Source organism: Rhinolophus sinicus, linkage group LG09, assembly GCF_036562045.2.
Source record: "Rhinolophus sinicus isolate RSC01 linkage group LG09, ASM3656204v1, whole genome shotgun sequence".
In the NCBI taxonomy this organism is placed as follows: domain Eukaryota; kingdom Metazoa; phylum Chordata; class Mammalia; order Chiroptera; family Rhinolophidae; genus Rhinolophus; species Rhinolophus sinicus.
This window is the reverse complement of record NC_133758.1, coordinates 19,100,548-19,119,403: the sequence shown is the minus strand read 5'-3', so window position 1 is coordinate 19,119,403 and position 18,856 is coordinate 19,100,548. Positions and strand designations below refer to the sequence as shown.

Here is an 18,856-nt window from a genome sequence, read left to right as displayed (position 1 = left end):
AGGGAGAGGGAAAGAGAGAGAGAGAAAGGAATAATGAACACTTACTAGTGCTTACACAATAGTTGCCATTTCGGTAACTTCCCTTCCTGCCTCTAATCATACAACACACCTCTGGGCCTTTAAGGGAGCCTGGTGGCACACATATTGATGCTCTGACTATAACACTAGAAAATTGTACACCAGATAAAAACTCAATAAAATGAGAGAGTACTAGGGGAAAAGTGTAAGTTTTTTTCTTTTATCCTTTCCTTTCTGGATATATATATATATATATATATATATACACACACACACACACACACACACACACACACATATATACACACACACATATATGTGTATATATATATATATATATATATATATATATATATATATATATATATATATATATATATATATATATCCACCAGAGCTATAAATCATTTTAGGGTATGAGACATTGTAAACGCAAGTTTAATTTTCTGGGATGATTCCCCTCCACTGCTATAACAGCTAATGAGAATTGAGAAATAATCCCTGTGAGAACCGTATTACAAGTAAATGCCTTGGATTTTAATTTTAAAATAACTTTGAAAAGTAGCTTTTAAGAACAAGCCAAAGGAGTGTAGTTTAGTAGGAAATGGAAAAACATAATCTGCCTTGAATGTTATGACTCCCCAAAGGGTCAGACCTATCCCATGTGATCAGTGAGGCATCTCAGAATGGGCCCCATCTCTTAGAGGGGGCGTTGTAAAGACCAGTCAGCACCAGAGAGCTACGAACTGTCCTCAGACTTATTGAACCAACTGGTCACTAGTCATTGCTCAAAACCAGAAAAATAAATATTTCCCAAGCTGCCCAGAAACGCAGAGTCCAGCTGCTTAATCATTGATCATTATTTTATAATAGGCACGTAGTTAATTCTGACTTGTGTACATCCAGAAGTTAAACTTGACACCTAGCTTCAAGAAAAAGAGAGATACTAAAAGTACAAATAAAGTCTTTTCTGTCAAAGTCAGTTGGGTGTCAAAAACTTGGAGTTCATAAGTAATCTAGAGTTAGTCATGTAATATCCATGACACGGGGACTTAAACAATAATGGAAAACTTCAGGCTCAGAAAGACAAAATATGGGAGCAAATGACCCCTTATTTCTGAGAAGTAGAGCATCCTGGTGAGGGGGACAGGCTCTGAGGGGATTTGGCATTTTTTGATTTGTGCGAGTTAATTATAAATCTCAGTTTCCTCATCTGTAAAGTGCAGATCATGATTTTAAGTGTTAACTATGCATAGTGCCAAGTGGGTACTAGACTATCAGAGGGATCACTTCTTAAATTATATGAATGTCAAACCACTATGCTGTACACCTGAAATTAATATAAAATAATATTGCATGTCAAAATAAATAAATGAAAAAAAGAAAAAATAATTGTAAGTATTCATAAGTTTATTATTATACAAAGATTAAACAGGATAACACATGTAAAATACCTGGATTAGAGTAAGTATCCAATAAATATTAACTGATGTTATTATTTTCCCCTGAAGACCAGAGTTTATATTATTTTTACTCTTGCTCATATTTCTGCAAGGAACAGTTTAGCAATTTCTTACATCTTAGTGTTTTCATTTTTTCCCTTTTGTATATATGTGGTTATAACCCTGAAGAAGATATGTCTTTGTTTTTGTTTCATTTTTACCTCCCCCCAACACATCTCTCTGTCTCCTTCGTCTCATAAAAGCAGTTAGATTTTCCTTTTAGAAACCACCTCTATTTTAGTCTGAGTCCTCCAGTTTTGGGTAGAGGTGATCTGGCCTCCAGCTCCAGGGTGTCTACTCAATCAGACCATTCCATCCCTCTGAATAGATAGATTGGTGTAGGAGCGGCTCAAGTCAGGCCAATGAGCTGCAATCCTGGGGCTTTTCCTATATCTCCTAGGAAAGCAAGAACTGACTGCTAACCTATATAAGTTTGGAGGTACCAGAAGTCACCATGGGGAAATGACAGCCTGAGAATGGAATCAACAAAGAGGAATGCAGAACTGAGAGATGGAGATGGCTTCCTAATAGTACATTTGAGTACCTATGTCCAATTGTAACTAGACACGCACACGCACACACAACACATACTTTACGTTTTATAAGACAATAAAGTCTGTTTTGTTTTGTTTTTGCTTGCTTAAGTCAGTTTGAATGGCGTTTCTGTCATCGCAATGAAAGGAGTCCTGACAAATAAACCAGTCCTAGAAAGAAATATGAAGTGAGCAGCGTGATCCAATTGCTTATTTCTGTATTTTTCCCACATTCCCCCCCCCTTGTATTTAGTGCCTTTATGCTCTCTTCTTCCTGTTTATTTTTTCATGGGAAATAATCTTATAATGTTTGTCCTAGATGCTGAGTGGTGAATTTCTATTACTGTATTATTTTCCCTAAAATATTGACATTTTGAGCCTTACATTTAGTCCCATAATGAAAGACTTTGTTCCTGCTAACGGAATTTAGCTCTATATAAGTTTAAGAGACTTAAAAAATGTAGCAACCAAATAACAGAGTTTAAATCTTGTCTGGATTCTAATTCAAAGAAACCAACTGTTTTTAACAGAAATATTTTTTCAGGGGAAATTGAACATTGACTGGATATTTGTTACTCAGGAATAATTGTTAAAATATTTACCCCTAATAATACTAATATGGTATACTTTAAAGAGTTTCTATGTTTAGGAGATAAGTATGGAAATATTTTTAGATGAAAAGATACTGTGCTTAAGATTTGCTTCAAAATATTCCAGTAGGAGAGAAGGTACAGATGAAGCAAGATTTGCAATAAGTTAATAATGGTTGAAACTGAGTGATGGATTGGGCATGGGGTTCATTATACTATTCTTTCTAACTTTATGGGTTTGATTTCCATAATAAAAATTTTTTTAAGTAATAAGTAGAAATGGCTTAGGCTACTATTGCCTACCCAGAATCTATGCTCTCATTTTCCCTTACAAACTGAACCCCATATATTGTTGAGGATGCAATGTTAACCGTGCAGGTTAACTATTTTTTAATGATTTTTTTTTTCAGTCTCCCTCGTAGATGTGAGTGTCCAATGAAAAGCAGATAGAAGCCATTGGGTGTGGCTTCCAGGAAAACTTTCGAGATGCCAGCTCAGCTGACAGGTGAGCCTGTTACCCTTGCCTCTTCCTCTTTCTGCCGCCTGGGACAAACACCTGAGGGAGAAATTAGCAGGGTCATCTTGCACCACAGGCAACCTGAAGGTCAGAATGCATGATGCTTTTTGAAAGGTGGCACCAAAAGATGAAAGGAACCTGGATACTTGATGACTGTGGAGCTGCCACACCGGCTCTGGGATACTTTCCCCTTTGGTTCAACAGGGAGAATTAAAGTTTTTCTTACTGTAAATTTGTATTTGCCCTTACAAAGACTGTAAATTCCTCGAAGCCAGATCTTGTAGCCCACAGAAGTGGCTGCTTTTGGGAACTATCTGAGGTGTTTTAAAAAATATTAAGGCTTGGGCCCCACTTCCAGAGTGCCTGATTGCACTGATTTGGGGTACGGCCTACGCATTGGAACTTGTAAAGGCTGCCCCTGGTGATTCTGATTTGGAGACCTACCGGTGTAGCTCTCCATGTGATCCCCGGAGCGCTTCACTCCTGGCTGGGCATCGACCAGGACGGGCGACTGCCTGAGATGACCCGTGACGGGACGGCGTAGGAGGAGCACCGGTTCAGGTAGCCTTTTGCTGCGAAGCCGACCGAGCCTCGCCCCAGTCCTGCCCCTGCCCCGCCCAGCTGTGGTCCCGGAAGACGCGGGAACTCGGGCGGTCTCAGCCAGCGTCCCGAGAGCGCCTGTGTGCGCCTGCGCGAGCCCGTATCCCGGCGGGCAGTTTGAATTTCGTTCCGGGAGGGGTGTCTCGCGATCCCAGGCTTCTGGCCGAGACCAGGGTTTGCGTGGCTCGCGACTCGGCCCCGAGTGGGCTCTTTGCTTCCCGACCCGCGCAAAGGTAGGAGTCTGGAGCTGGGATCCTGCCCTGGGAAGCAAGCGGAAGGCATTGCCTGGGCGGGGCGGAGATGCAGGTCCTGAATTCCTCCGCTTGCCAGGATAGCGGGAATGGGTGCTTTAGGTGTTTTCACCTGTCCTCGGAGTGCACAGTAACTGATCGCTTTCCTTCCCTTCAGGCCTCTGCCACTTTATCGACCCCAAACAGTAAAGCCCCCCCAGTCCTCCACAGTAGAGGGGAAATGCTCACCTGGACTCGTGTCTTTGCACTTACTGTATTTTTTCCTTAAAATTTGTGTGTGAGTTGCGTTTGTAAAGAAAATATCAACGTTGTCTTTATATATAAATAGTTTATTTTGTCCCCTAAATCCTTAAAGAAGTGATAACAGGCTTATTCCCTGTACCCTGGTTTGGGATGCATTGACTACATAAGGCTCTAAGACAAGTCAGTACTAGACTTTGGTTAGAAACTGAATTTTGTAGAATTGAAAGAAAGAAATTGCTCTTGAGTTTTGTATTTTGAAGGAGATGTGATCTACTGGATAATAACCATTCTTGGATTTTGAAAGTGAACAGAAATTTGACTTTTCTTTTTTGGTAAATGTGTTTATATTTTTTTTCTTCAGAGGCTTAAAGGATGGCCTCAGATCTGGAACAAATATCTGCTCATATTAATGAAAAGATTGGCAATATTAAAAAAATTCTGTCATTAAGGAGCTGTGGTAAGTAGCACATTTCACTGACATTGTACATACACAATACATTTTGAATTATATGGCTGGTTAACTGAATGTATCCTAGAAATATAATTTTAAGTTTCAAATAGTGATTTTTTTAAAGTAGTCTGATGTCAATATTTTGAATATTGCAGAGAATACTAAAGAGTAAGTCACATTGAACCATAACCTGGATGATAATTAGATGTATTATGTTTTTCTGAGAAACACAAGACACAGTAGTAAGATATGAAGGTTATATGGCATTTGTGGTTCTAGAACCAAATGGAGATACTAAAAGATAAGGGGTAAAAACAAAAGTGGAAGAGACCTAGCGTAGTAGAAGTAGCTCGTAACCCATTTGATAGCCAGCTCTAGGGGACGCATATCACTATATATAACTAGAAAACACCTAATTGAAATTGAAATCAGTTTTTTAAACAGCCAGAAAATTGTAGGTTGTAACTATCTTCCAAAATATTTTAGGTGCTGAAAGAGGATGACGCAATGAAAGTGCAAAGAAATAAATGATCCTTGTCAAGTCTGGGAAAATGTTTACAAATATGAGGTGCTCCCTACCCTATCTAGGAGAGCTAAAGATTTATTGATAGCCAGCATTCCATCTGCTTTGAAGATTGTGTTGAACTTTTACTGTAGTTTATATTATGAATTGATAAAAAATTTTCAAATATGGAATTATAATGTTGGAATGCCCGTTCGAATTACGCATGTCCTCCTAGGCACATTGATATTTTCCATCTCTTGTTGAGAACCTCTAATAAAGGAGTCTCATCCATTTTATAATTTGTGGTTAACATCCTCTGTGGAAAGGTAAAGCCGAAGAGACTGGATTCATCTCCACCATTCTCCTCATCTCACACATGAGGAAACCAAGACTCAGAAGTCAGGTGACTTGCCAGGTCCCCCAGCTCATGCGTAGTCTGTTGGGGCTACAGTTGCTGTGTCCTGATTCCCAGTCTAGTGCTCTACTTCTGTGCCTCTATTATTGAGAAATCTTAAAAGGACATTTAGATTTTTAATAATTACTCTTGTTTCTATTAATTCTAAATAAGATTCTCTTTCTGAAGGCGTGGTTACTCTTGGATAAAAAGATATAATTTGGAGACCTGTAGAACTATCACACCTTGAATTCAACTGACCCCACCAAAGCATGGACAAAGCAGCCTGACCTATTAGATTACAATATGCTGGGTAACCATCATTTGTATGTGGGGAGAATAATTTTATCTGTTTGGCTCCATAGTCTATTTAATAAAGCCCAGTAATTTGTTTGCCTCTCTTTGTTTGGCTGCTGTAATTGACTAGCTCACTACTATCAAAAGTGGTGAATTTGCTCAACTGTTACATTATTATAAATCCGTAAAAAAGGCCCTAAAATTTAGGTGACTAAAAGTTACTTGAAATACCAGTGGACCCAACTAGTTATTTAACCCCCTGAAATCAATCTTAGTAGAGACGTCAATACTCTCATTTACTTACTAATTTGTTTTAGTTGTTATGAACCTAGTGTCAAATGCAATTAGCATTGCTGTATTAGGTAGAATAATACACTGTTTCTCATGATGATGAGGAATAGTAGTTTACTTTTACTGAGTGCTTTGCTAGGTTCCAGACACAATGCCAACCCATCTTATATGTACTTTTTCACTTGTCTTCTCAGTAATCTTTAGGTAGGTGCTGAGGTCTCTGACTTCAGGAGCTTCTATTTCATTCTCCTGCCTCCATAATTTACAGACATGGTCAAATGGTGCTTTTACTTCTGCGTTTTCCTTGTTTGGTTGCTAGAAGTGAAGATAGAAAGATTTAATTATGAGGATGCTTTGTACTTTTGATCTGCCCTTAAAAAAAATTTTTTTTTATTACTTGTTTTATTTCTAGAGAGGAGGAGACTGGTTTTCCCATCCTCAAATTTATGAAGCTAGAGAGAGGAGCCAGAAGGTGGGGTTAGGAGTATGAGAGCGTGCTACTTTATAAACTCTGGTGTTTGTTTCCGTCAGGCACCCAAGGTTACCACCCGCCTGTGACTTTTTATGTTACTTTCTCCACTTAGGAGTCGTTAATAATGTAGATAGTGTAAATATGAATCCCAAACCTCTATTACAAATTCTGAAGTGCAACTCTTCCTCCACCTCCCACACACACCTGAGGACCAGTCCGAAACACAAGCTTATATCTCCCTGGCCAGTGATTAGAATTTTTAGGTTTACACTTTCACTGAAAATGTATTCCATGAACAGGGGTCCTGCCTTCATTTGGGATTCTCACTTCCAACACCCTGTGCTTTGAAGTCGCAAAACCTTGGCTCTGATCGCCATTAAAACCAAATATATTAGGTTGCTGAGACTGACAACCTCTCTCCAGTTTCCCTTCAAACCTCCCAGATGAGGCTGCGGCAGCATCACCTCACACATAGTGCCCAGTCTGTGGTTCTCTCTTCAGGTTTGAACCCTTGGGAATTTACCTTATTCTCATGAAAGCTCAGCTATACTTGCAGAAGGGTGTTTATTTTTATCTAGCATTTCTAGGTGTTCTATTACAGTGGAGGAATTTGCCAGAAATTCAGGAGACACTTTGTATTTAACCTCTCCCTTCTTTTCTATACTAGTACTTAGAAATGAGATTTTAGGGTTATCCATGGAGGCAGGTCCTAGGGCCTAAAACAATAGTTCTTTCTCTACCTCTAAGTGTCTCTCTACGGTAAAGCTCTGTTCCAAGAGTTCAGTTGAGCACATGAATGTTACTGCTTTTCTATACCCTTTATTTTCCATTTTATCTTTGTTTATTAACAGGTCAAGAACCTAACCTGAAGACTGTGCTAAATAAAATAGGAGATGAGATCATAACAGTAAATGAACTTCTAAATAAATTGGAATTGGAAATTCAGTATCAAGAACAAACTAACACTTCACTCAAGGTAATGTTTTTCTAGTGAAGAAACAAAAAGGCAATAAATTCAAATTCCCTAATCAGCAGGAATTCATAAGGGTTCTGTAAGTTTATTTCATTTTTAACTTTGTGAATTATTATTAATGGTATAAAGTGTTATTTGTGTTTTATTTTCCCAGCATAAGGGACTCCAGAACTCCACAAGTTTTTTTGTTGTTTTTTTCATGCTGGTAGCCAATGGAATTGAACTTTACTAAAAGGGAGGATTTCCTAAATAATTCTTGGTAGGTTTAATTTACACAAATGATACCCTGGTAGAGTGATGTGGAACAAATACCTGCCCTGGGATGAGGTGATGTGGATTCTCACCCTGGCTGCCCTCAGCACCCTCTGCTGTGCGGAGAAAGCCATTTCACTTCTTGGGATCTGAGGGTCCTCATTTGCAAAATAATGGGTCATGCTGAACTATTTTTCTTAGGTCCCTTCTATTCTGCATTTCTCAATTTCTATAAAATGTAATATAAAAATTCTTAAGTAAAGAGAAACTTGAGCCTTATCCACAGGCATGGTTTCCTCTAGATGAGTGTTCTAATTGACTTCAGCTGACAAAGTGCTTGTATACTTCCTGATAGTAAAATACTCAGTCAGTACCATTACTCCATCATGGTCTTAGAGCCATTGATGTATTCAATGGGATTGAAGAACGTGGTCTCTACAGACCCTTTCAACCTTATAATCCGTAAGGTCTGTAACGATTTTTCAGCTACAGAATCGACATGATTATGCCTACCCTACTATTAGTTGAAATGAAATTAGTATCTATGAACATTGTGCTGCTCTTTAAAAGAAAGATGTCCTATAAATTCAAAACAGAAACCAATATTGATTTCAGTTCTAACCTGCCCAACAATGCTCAGGGTTAGGTATGGGTCCAGAGAATGTTCAACTCAGAACTGAAGGCTGTTTGGAATTTTTGTGTACGTTATGATGGAGAATCAGTTGACAGGAATCCAAAGGGGCAGAGTATTTTTCCTATTTACAGGAGTTCATAGCCTCAAGTTCTAGTGAAAGTTAAATAAAAACAAAATGAAAACAAATGATGATGATCCAGTAGAAATTTTCGTTAAGCTGGACTATATGCGTGTCAGCGGGAGAAGTCGTTCCGAGCAGCACCTCATGTTTTCATTCCAGGCTTGCGTTATTATTACTCCGGTGCTGTTGTACTGATAACACTGGGGAACCGTGTGCTAAATCAACAAAAGCGGTTTACCAGAATGGCAAACATAAATCTTTCATATATTTTTTAGTGGCTTCCCAAGGTTAAAGTATTTTAGAAAGACTTAAATGTCAGTCCTGCCTGTTGTAATGTGATTATAACAATTGTTCTCTGAAAAAAATCCAGTAGAGAAAAATATATTGCCATCCAAAAACAGTTCTAGAAACCAAAGGGCTCTTTTTAAAAATATTGCTGCATCCAATGCTTTTTGACCCATTCTGCATTCTGAACACTCACAATTGTGAATGTGGCTCTCAGTTTTTCATGCACTTTATAACATCTTAAAACACACAGGGAGAACAGATGCTTATTTGTGAGCATTTTTTAAATTTTAGGAACTCTGTGAATCTCTTGAAGAAGATTATAAAGATATGGAACATCTCAAAGAAAACATTCCTCCCCATTTGCCTCAAGTAACACCGAGAACCCAGAACTGGTAAGTGTATTGATAATTATTCTTGCTATCTGGACTTATAAAACTATTAAAACAAGTACCTCAAATCTTTTTTGCTTTTTCCTGTGCTTAAACAGTTTTGTTAGTGATGAGCAGTTTTTTTGTCACTTATGCTAGAAATAATGTTTCCCCCTATCTTTACCAGTTTCCTTATCCTACTGTCTAAGGAAAATGTCACCCCTCTTTCCCAAGGGTGAGTCTCCTCTAGGCTCTTTTTTTCCACTTTTTCTCATTTCTTTCCCTTAGAGCAGAGTTTGTCACCCTCGGCTCTATTGACACGTTAGGCCAGGGAATTCTATGTTGTGAGAATAGGCTGTTTAGTAGCATCCCTCATCTCTACTGACTAGATATCAGTGGCACCCCCCACCTCCTCTATCCCCCATCCCCCGCCTAGTTTGACAATGAAAAATGTCTCCAGACATGGCCATATGTCCTCTGGGGGGCAAAATCTCCCCTGACCCTTGAGAACCACTACCTTAGGGTAAAAATAAGCTTAATGAGCTTCTAATCCTAAAAATAACCAAAAGAACGAAAAAACACTTAGCTCTGCTTTCCCCCTCAAACTACTGTCAGTGAACAGACCTGCCTTCTGGCCATTATTACTACCACACTTATGAAAGTGATTGCTTGAAGGTCACAGGAGGTCAAAAATCCCTCTTCAGCCCTAATTTTTCTTTTCATGTTTTATTTTGTTGTCCACCTTCTCGTTTTTGATATTCTGTTACTTGCACCACCACTGTGGTTTCTTAGTTGTCTCATCACTTCTCTGACTTGGCTGCCTCAGACCTATTTCTCAGACCTCCTTTAAATTACAGGTGTCTCCTAAAGCGCTGTTTTCTTCACTCTTGCCTAACACCACTGTTAATGCTCTCAAATAGCCAACTTCAGCCTCGATATAACATATAGTTCTGCTGTTCTAATTGCTCCTGGGAATTTGATGAATGAGCTGTTCTGTCATCCAGCTTTGCATGTCTGGCTGAACTCACTGGTTCCTTGTTGCCCACCCATCCGTGCCTGTTGCTCTCATCCTCCCATCATCTAGACAGCCAGATGGCACCTTCAACCTGTTTCACTCTCTCATAACCCTCAGCCGTCCGTTTTTCCTCTGCAGGGTTTTGTCTGTCCTGCCCTGCCTTCCGTTCTCATTGCCTGGCTCTGAATGCGATCTTCTATCTTTTGTATCTTTTATGATTTGGGATCTCCCATGTTTTGTCTTTCCAGTATTTCTTCACCCTCATCTCTCCAGTCCTTTGCCACCAAAATTATATTTCTAGAAGGGGACTCCGAGTATGTAAAAACATTCCATGGCTGACTTCATTGTTGTAACTTTTAAAACGTATCATATGTACAGAAAAGTGATTGAAGTATTATTTATGCAAATTAAAGAATAATAATAAAACAATGTGTCCACCCACCAGATTAAGAAAAAGGACATTACCTGTACCTTATAACACTTCTGTTGCAGACCCTCCCTCTGTCAAAGAGGTAATCATCCTAGCTTTTATGATAATCACACTTTTGCATGTGTGTTTCCATAAACAAAGTACTGTTTAAATTTTAAAAACCGAAAGGAAGGCATGAACCTTTCTGTGTAGGAAGAGTCACATTACTGCTGATAGTTGGGGGTCTCCAGAAGAAGTGAAGCTCAGCAGAGTCCCCGGCATGCTCAGAGGACCTTGGAATTTCCCTACAAGAAGAGAAAATTAGTGGGCAAGGTCATGAATGAATGCTAGGAACAGAGGTCATCATAGGATAACTGCCAAGGATATGGTGTGGGCTGGACATTGGACATCCAGCAGGAATATGGCCTGGGGGATAGGAATTTTCTTCTCAAATCACTGGCCTGGTTTCAGCTTTCAGGGCTAGATCAAAGCAGAACTTTTCTGTAGATCGAAGTGGTTATTTTCAGCTGATACATATAGTAGGACATGGAGGAGAAATCAGGAGGATCCTTACTTAGCACATGGTCAAGACAAGGAAGTACAGGTAAGAATCAGCCAGGCTCACCACGGAGCCCCATGTAGGGATGATGGTACCATAGCATTGGGCATCTTCATCTTGACGACCCACAACATGGCCGTCTCCTCAATCCGGCCTGGTGGCCCTCAGGGTCTGCTCAGCTACTATCTTGGGTTCTCACTTCCCTGTCTTCCTTGGGGTTCCCATCACTTGCTCCTGGGTTGGCTCTGCTCTTTCCCAGATCCCGTTTCTTTTCTGGAGCAGTCAAGCCAGTATGGCGGCTTGCAGCCAGCAACAGGGGTCTATTCCTTCCCTGGCAGTTAAACAACCTAGAAGCTGCAGTCTATTTCTAGGCTTCCTTTGCTAGTGGGTTAGGAGCTATGCATCTATTAGGCTTCTCACTGACTCCAGAAATTGGGCAGGACTGAATCCAAGGGTGACCCATGCACATTGCTGGCAACTCAGATGAATCTGTGACTGATGCTAGCAATCAAACGGGATAAATTAGAAAAATAGAAGTATATGACTGATGTTTTCATGTCCGGAAATAGGGAAGTGAGGAAGAGAAGTTGATTAAAGGTTAAGATCAGTTCAACTTTGCACATACTGACTTGGACGAGCCAGTGGCACAACTGATGAAGATGTTTGGTATATGTACTATAGGCCCCATTTTTGGGGAAATACAACTATATGATTGAAGATTTGGGGGCTTCATTTCTCAGCATTCTCTTCACTATTCAGATCTTCATGAACAATAAGGGTCAGGGTAGGAAAAATGTAGGCTATAAAATTATTATAACCAGATGAATCATGTGTTTGATACCGATTATTTTCAGTTGGGAAAACTTTCTAGTATGCGGCAGCGTTCTGACAATTACCTGAACATCTGTGTATCTCAATTCCGTAGTGTGAGTGCATCCGACCTTGACTCTGAAGAACCAGTCAAAGTTGAGGAACCTGCATGTACAAAGAAGCCTCCTAAAGAAGTAAGAAATATTAAAGAAATGCCATTTATAACTTCTGATGAATTTAATGGCATTCCTGCGTAAGTATTTAAGATAACTTTTAACGTTCAACTCTTTAATAATCAACATACATGATTGTTTAAATCATAACGCTTGATTATATTCATCATAATATCCTATGTTCAAATATTGATCTTTTCTGAAATAGTTTTACATTGTACTATGAAAATGCAGGAAATCTGTTGTTGAAAATGCTTAAAGTCATGTCTTTAACTCAGTTATAAAACCTCTTTTCATAGAAAGATTTAGAGATGGGTCCGTTTATTGCGGAGTCCTCTCCAGGACCATTTTGTGATACAGATTTATTCAGTTACATTTTAGAAGTAGCCTCAGTTTCAATGTAATTTTAAAGAAAGTGTGTTGTATAGATTTGAGAATTAGAACGCAGGGTGTTGTATTTGTTTTTCCATTTATCCCTTAACTTATGCCACACATTTATTTGAGTCTGTGCTCTATTCTGGGTCCGGGGTCACTGATGAGAAAAATACAGGGATGAATAAGACAAGATACCTCCCCCAGAGGGAGGTCTCCTTTGCTCTTTACAGATGACAGTAATGGGAAACCAATTATGGAAATCCATGTTTTTAAACTCCTAATTCCAGGGCTTTGCTTAACTTCTTGGCTTTATATTGTTACATTTTTCATTACTTTTTTATAATACATGTTGTTAGCAAATGTTTGTTAGAAAATAACTCATCTGTAATTCTACCACTCAAATAATTTTCTTCTAGATTTTATTTAATTTCACATATATAATTGGTTATTTCTGATTACTATTACAGCAATGTAGTTATACTATAAATGCAATTTACTTACTTTTTTACCATGGGTATTTTCCCATCATTAACTATTACTGTATTGTAAACTTAGATTTTAATAGTTGTATGATAGTTCATCATATGGCGACCCTATAAGTTATTTAAGCATTCCTTTATTAAATACTTGGATTGACTTCATTCTTAGAAATAATGGAACAGTGAAATTGCTCTTAGAAAAATTTATTTTGTAATTCCTTATTTCCTTGAGATAGAGACCTAGGAGGAGAAACCCTGGGGCAAAGGGTGGAATTATTTTACTTTCCTGAGAGTTGTTGCTGTTTGTTTTTTTAATTAATAAACTCCCTTGGAACAGTTTTAGGTTTACAGAAAAATTGCGCAGATAGTACAGAGTGTTCTCAGAGCGGAAAACAGTTCCTCCTATTATTAATTTGCATTAGTGTGGCACATTTGTTAGAACTGATAAGCCAATATCGATACATTATTAACTAAAGCCCACAGTTGACAGTAGGTTTCACTCTTTGTGTTGTATATTCTATGGGTTTGGACAAATGCATAATGTCATGTGTCCACCATTACAGTATCATACAGAATCGTTTCACTGCCCTAAAAGTGCCCGTGCTTCACCTGTTCATCTCTTCCCCAGAGCCCCAGGCTACCACTGATCTTTTTAGTGTTGTCATAGTTGTGCCTTTCCCAGATGTCATATAGGGGGAATACAGTATGTAGCCTTTTCAGACTGGCTTCTTCACTTAGTAATATGCATTTAAGATTCTTTGCATGTCTTCCTATGGCTTGATAGTTCATTTCTTTTTATCACTGACTAATATTCCGTTGTCTGGATGGACCACAGTTTATTTATGCATTCACCTACTGAAGGACATCTTGGTTGCTTCCAGTTTGGGGCAATTATGAATAAAGCTGTTATCAGCATTCATGTGCAGGTTTTTGTGTGGACATATGTTTTCAGCTCATTTGGGTAAATACCTAAGAGTGCGATTGCTGGATCGTATGGTAAGACTATGTTAATTTTGTAAGAAACTACCAAACTTTTCCAAAGTGGCTACGCCATTTTACATTCTCCCCATCAATGAATGAGAATTCCTGTTACTTCACATCCTCACCTGCAGTGAGTTTTATTAGTTTTTCCTATTTTAGCTATTCTAATAGGTGTATGATGGTATCTCGTTGTTTTAGTTTTCAGTTTCCTAATGGCATATGATGTTGAGCATCTTTTCATGTACTTATTAGCCACTTGAAAAATATCTGGCTGTTTTACAATTCTGGGATTACTAATGAGGCTGACATTTCTCTTTGATCTTTTTATTTTTTTAAATTTTTTGGTTATTCAGTCATTTCCTTTATTGATAACTTTATTTTCATGAAAATTCTGTTTGATGCTATTCAGTTTTTAAAATTGTTGCTCATTGGCCAAACTAAAGGGAAGAGCAAATGTCTGAAGTAGAAGGTTTTTAGAAAATGCTTCCATGAAGAGATAGAGGAAGGAAATTAGAGGAGTCACGGTAGAGTATTCGTTTTTAAACTAAGGGGTTACTTAGTGAATAAAAAATTAGAAGCTTAGGATAAGGGAGAATATATTCCAAGCGTGGGGCTTTTATTTAATTATTTATTTTAAAAAATTAATACTGAAGGTGGAAATAAAGTGGAAAATACTGGCAGAGGTGAGGGATGGGTATTGAATAAATTAAGGTCATAGTTTAGTTGCTTTAAGTAAATTGCATTGTGTAGATCTGTGAAATTGTATCAACAGTTTGTGGAAATTGTGGTTTAAAAAAAAACTGGCAAAAATGAATTTAGAAAAAAGGGAATAATGAAGATGAATGTTTTTTGGTCAATATGAATATTTTCCATTAAACATTTATGTATTAATATTAAGGACTTTTTTTTAAATTAAAATTATTGGGGTGACAATGGTTAGTAAAATTACATAGGTTTCAAGTGTACAATTCTGTAATACATCATTTATATATCACATTGTGTGTTCACCACCCAGAGTCAGTTCTCCTTCCATCACCATATATTTGACCCCAATTACCCCCCTGCCCCCTTACCCTCTGGTAACCACTAAACTATTGTCTGTGTCTATGAGTTTTTGTTTCTTTGTTTGTTTTGTTCCTTCGTTGCTTTCAGTTTTATATCCCACATATTAGTGAAATCATATAGTTCTCAGCTTTTTCTGTGTGAATATATGAAGGAAGTTTTGTTTAAAAAACTTCCCGTTTGAACCGAGGCAAAGGACAGAGGTTAACATATTAAATCCACATTTTGTTGAAGGGAAAAATTGAGGCACATCATTAAGTTTTGTTTTTGGTATGTACACAGTCAAAATCAAGAGCCTCCTATTTTCATATTCTAAGACTTGGGTGAGTGGGAGGAGCTCCGGATTGAAAGAGTGGGATGTAAAGTGAAAGAGACAATGCTCGGAGGGGATGTGAGCTGGGGAATAAAAAAGAGCATAGCTCCACGTGGCTTCCGTCTGCCTTCGCAGCTTTGCTCGGAACCCGCTCACCCCTGGGTGGTCCCTGCACCGACGGCTCTCCTCTGTCTTCATCAGCCTTCTCATCTTTGTTGTGGTCTTCTTCGTTCTTCATCTTTCTCTCCTCCTTTTTGTCTTTCTCTGAACAGGTAAGTTTTTGCAGAAAACTGGAGTGGTGTAAGTTACATAATTTATGAAAATTAAAATGTTTCTTTCCCTTGCTCACAAACATGTAAAATGGTTTAAACGTCTGTCAGTCCATTTGAATCAGAATTTGAGAGCTTATTTTAAACTGTAATATTTAAACTCTAATTTTAATTCTATAGGTGGAGAATAAAGATGTAGGCATCCAGATGTAACTAGGGAAGATAAGCACTGATGTGTTGTGGTCTCTATGTAACTTTTCCGCTGTTGAGACATGTCTGGTTTATTTGAACGTTGATATAACCTTTTTTATAACAAGTACTAATAGCTTTGTTAATGTAGAAAGTCATCATAAACATTTTTCAAAGAAAATATTTTGTATAATGATTTTTTTTAAATTTAATCATATACTTATTTATAGGTACATGAAATGCCGCTTAACCTATTGTCAAATTAATGATGTTATTAAAGAAATCAACAAGGCAGTACTTGGTAAATATAAGATCCTACATCAACCAAAAAAGTCTATGAGTTCTGTGGCCAGAAATCTCTATCACAGATTTATTGATGAAGAAACAAAGGATACCAAAGGTAAAATGATAGCATATATATATATATATATATATATATATATATATATATATATACACATACATGCATGTACATTTCACATGTCAACTGTAGTGTAACTAAATCATGAGAAACATAACTAATTCTAGAAACTAATTCTAGAAAATGCTAAATTTAGAGAGGCAGTTCTCAACCAGGGGCGATTTTCCCACCAGAGAACATGTGGTCATCTCTGGAGACATTTTTGGTTGTTACGACTGGGGTTGGGTGCTACTGGCATCTAGTGGTTAGAGACCAGGGATGCTGCTAAAGAACCCTACAAAGCACAAAGACAGCTCCCACAAAAAAGAATTACCTAGCCCAAAATGTCTGTAGTGCCAAAGCTGAGAAACACTGCTTTAGAGTGTATTATGGAACTATACCCAGTGTTCCCAGAATTAGAATGGTAACGTTAACAGCTGGTCATGCTTATACAGCACTTACTGTGCACTGAGAGCTTTAGCGCTCACAACATCCTTGGGAAGTATGTACTGTTAGCACCCTGCTTGCAGACTAGTCAGAGAACTGAAGTTACTTGTCCAAGGTCAGCCAATTACCGTGTTTCCCCGAAAATAAGACCTAGCCGGACCATCAGCTCTAATGAGTCTTTTGGAGCAAAAATTAGTATAAGACCCAGTCTTATTTTAATATAAGACCAGGTATAATATAATATAATATAATATAATATAGTATAGTATAGTATAGTATAGTATAGTATAGTATAGTATAGTATAATATAATATAATATAATACTGGGTAATATAATATAATAAAGACTGGGTCTTATATTAATTTTTGCTCCAAAAGACGCATTAGAGCTGATGGTCCAGCTAGGTCTTATTTTCGGGGAAACACGGTAAGTGATAGAACTGCTAAGGGTTTCATTCTTTTAACCACTATCCCATATTGTCTCTTGAAAAGTGAATTGTTCAAAAGCTACCAACAGATAGCTAGTGATAGAATAAGCAGGGTTACCTTTCTGAAATGCTACAGTAAACATCGTGCAACTTCAGTTGAAAGAATAATAATAATTTTTTTAATTAAAGTTTACTGGGGTGACAATTGTTAGTATAAAGTTACATAGATTTCAGGTGTACAATTCTGTATTACATCACCTATAAATCCCATTGTGTGTTTTGTGTGTTCACCACCCAGAGTCAGTTCTCCTTCCATCACCATATATTTGATACCCTTTACCCTCATCTACTACCGCCCGCCCTCCTTACCCTCTGGTAGAATAATTATTATTTTAGCAAGAATATCAGTTCTCATTTTGGTGGGATAATGATAGTAAAAATGATCAATGCCATTCATAATCACAATGTTATGTATTAACAACTCATCTGGAAAGTTATCCTTATAAAAATTAGCACTCACATCTCTATTTTCAGGTCATCATTTTATAGTGGAAGCTGACATCAAAGAATTCACAGCTTTGAAAGTTGACAAGAGGTTTCATATGATACTGAATATCTTACGACACTGCCGGAGGCTGTCAGAGGTCCGAGGGGGAGGACTCATCCGATATGTTATAACCTGAGGCCCTGGGGAGCTTTTGAACGAGCCAACAATAGGGTATAGAGGCTATTCCTGTAGTTTCCTTACATGTAATTTTTTTATATATAGTTTGTTTAGCTTCTCTTGTTTCTTGTAAAAATAAAACTTCGTTAAAATAAAGCATATATATTTTAAAATAGACTTCCTTTCAGCAAATATTTAATCACTTACTATATGAGCCTCTGTGCCACGCATATAATGGAACTAAAAATGTTCATGTTTAGTTTTTGTGTTTAGTGACAATGCTGCAGACCCCAGTCAGACAGATGTATAGGTGGTAATGGAAGAAAAAGTTAAGAAGGTAAGGTCAGGATACCCAGGCTTTTTGGAATTAAAGATTGTTAGTGTCTACATTTCATGACTGGTATTTCAGTCTACAGGCCTAGAATTGGAGGCAGCCCACCCATGTGATTATTTGGCTTTCCCACATGTTGTTAGGGAACAGCTCACCTGAAATGCATTCAGTACAAAGCAATCTATAAACATCGACTGCAATGGAACTGTAATAAAAGTATATTGAGATGAAAAGGATGATAAAATAATGTGTAAACGGGTTGAGAGTGGTCGTGAAAAATAAGTGGTTGGATTGTAAAAATTTCGCTGTGTTTTTCTTCTGCACTCGGGAGACTGTCTTATCTACGTTTTAGTCCATGTTCTCCAGAGAAATGGAACAGGAGACGTGATTATGAAGACTAGGACGTCCCTGGAATGCTGTCTGCAAGCTGGAGACCCAGGGAAAGTGGTGTAATTCAATCTGAGTGTCAAAACTCAGGGGAGTCAATGGTGTGAATCCTAGTCGGAGGGCAGGAGTAGATGAGATGTCTCAGCTCATGCAGGCAGGAAGCAGGAAGCAAAAAAAAGGGGTGAATTCCTCCTTCCTCCACCCTTTGTTCTGTTCAGGCCTTCACCGGATTGAGTGGTGATGCCCACCCAGCCTAAGGAGGGTA

At 38.1% G+C, this 18,856-nt stretch overlaps 1 protein-coding gene across 1 annotated transcript; it reads left to right on the top strand.

Moving 5' to 3' along the window:
• Positions 1 to 3,835: 3,835 nt before the first annotated feature.
• SKA1 (spindle and kinetochore associated complex subunit 1) lies at positions 3,836 to 18,050 on the top strand. Its single transcript, XM_019721060.2, has 7 exons — positions 3,836 to 3,993; positions 4,616 to 4,711; positions 7,516 to 7,640; positions 9,224 to 9,324; positions 12,209 to 12,346; positions 16,165 to 16,334; positions 17,744 to 18,050. Exons 2-7 carry the CDS (start codon positions 4,627 to 4,629, stop codon positions 17,890 to 17,892), a joined length of 768 nt encoding a protein of 255 aa, XP_019576619.2. The 5' UTR covers positions 3,836 to 3,993; positions 4,616 to 4,626; the 3' UTR covers positions 17,893 to 18,050.
• Positions 18,051 to 18,856: the final 806 nt, after the last annotated feature.

Excerpts from the sequence above, each read along its gene's own strand:
- SKA1 (XM_019721060.2), top strand. The coding sequence starts at position 4,627 with ATGGCCTCAGATCTGGAACAAATATCTGCTCATATTAATGAAAAGATT. Across the intron at positions 4,712-7,515 it reads TCTGTCATTAAGGAGCTGTG|GTCAAGAACCTAACCTGAAG; the intron begins GTAAGTAGCACA and ends GTTTATTAACAG. Across the intron at positions 12,347-16,164 it reads GAATTTAATGGCATTCCTGC|GTACATGAAATGCCGCTTAA; the intron begins GTAAGTATTTAA and ends ACTTATTTATAG.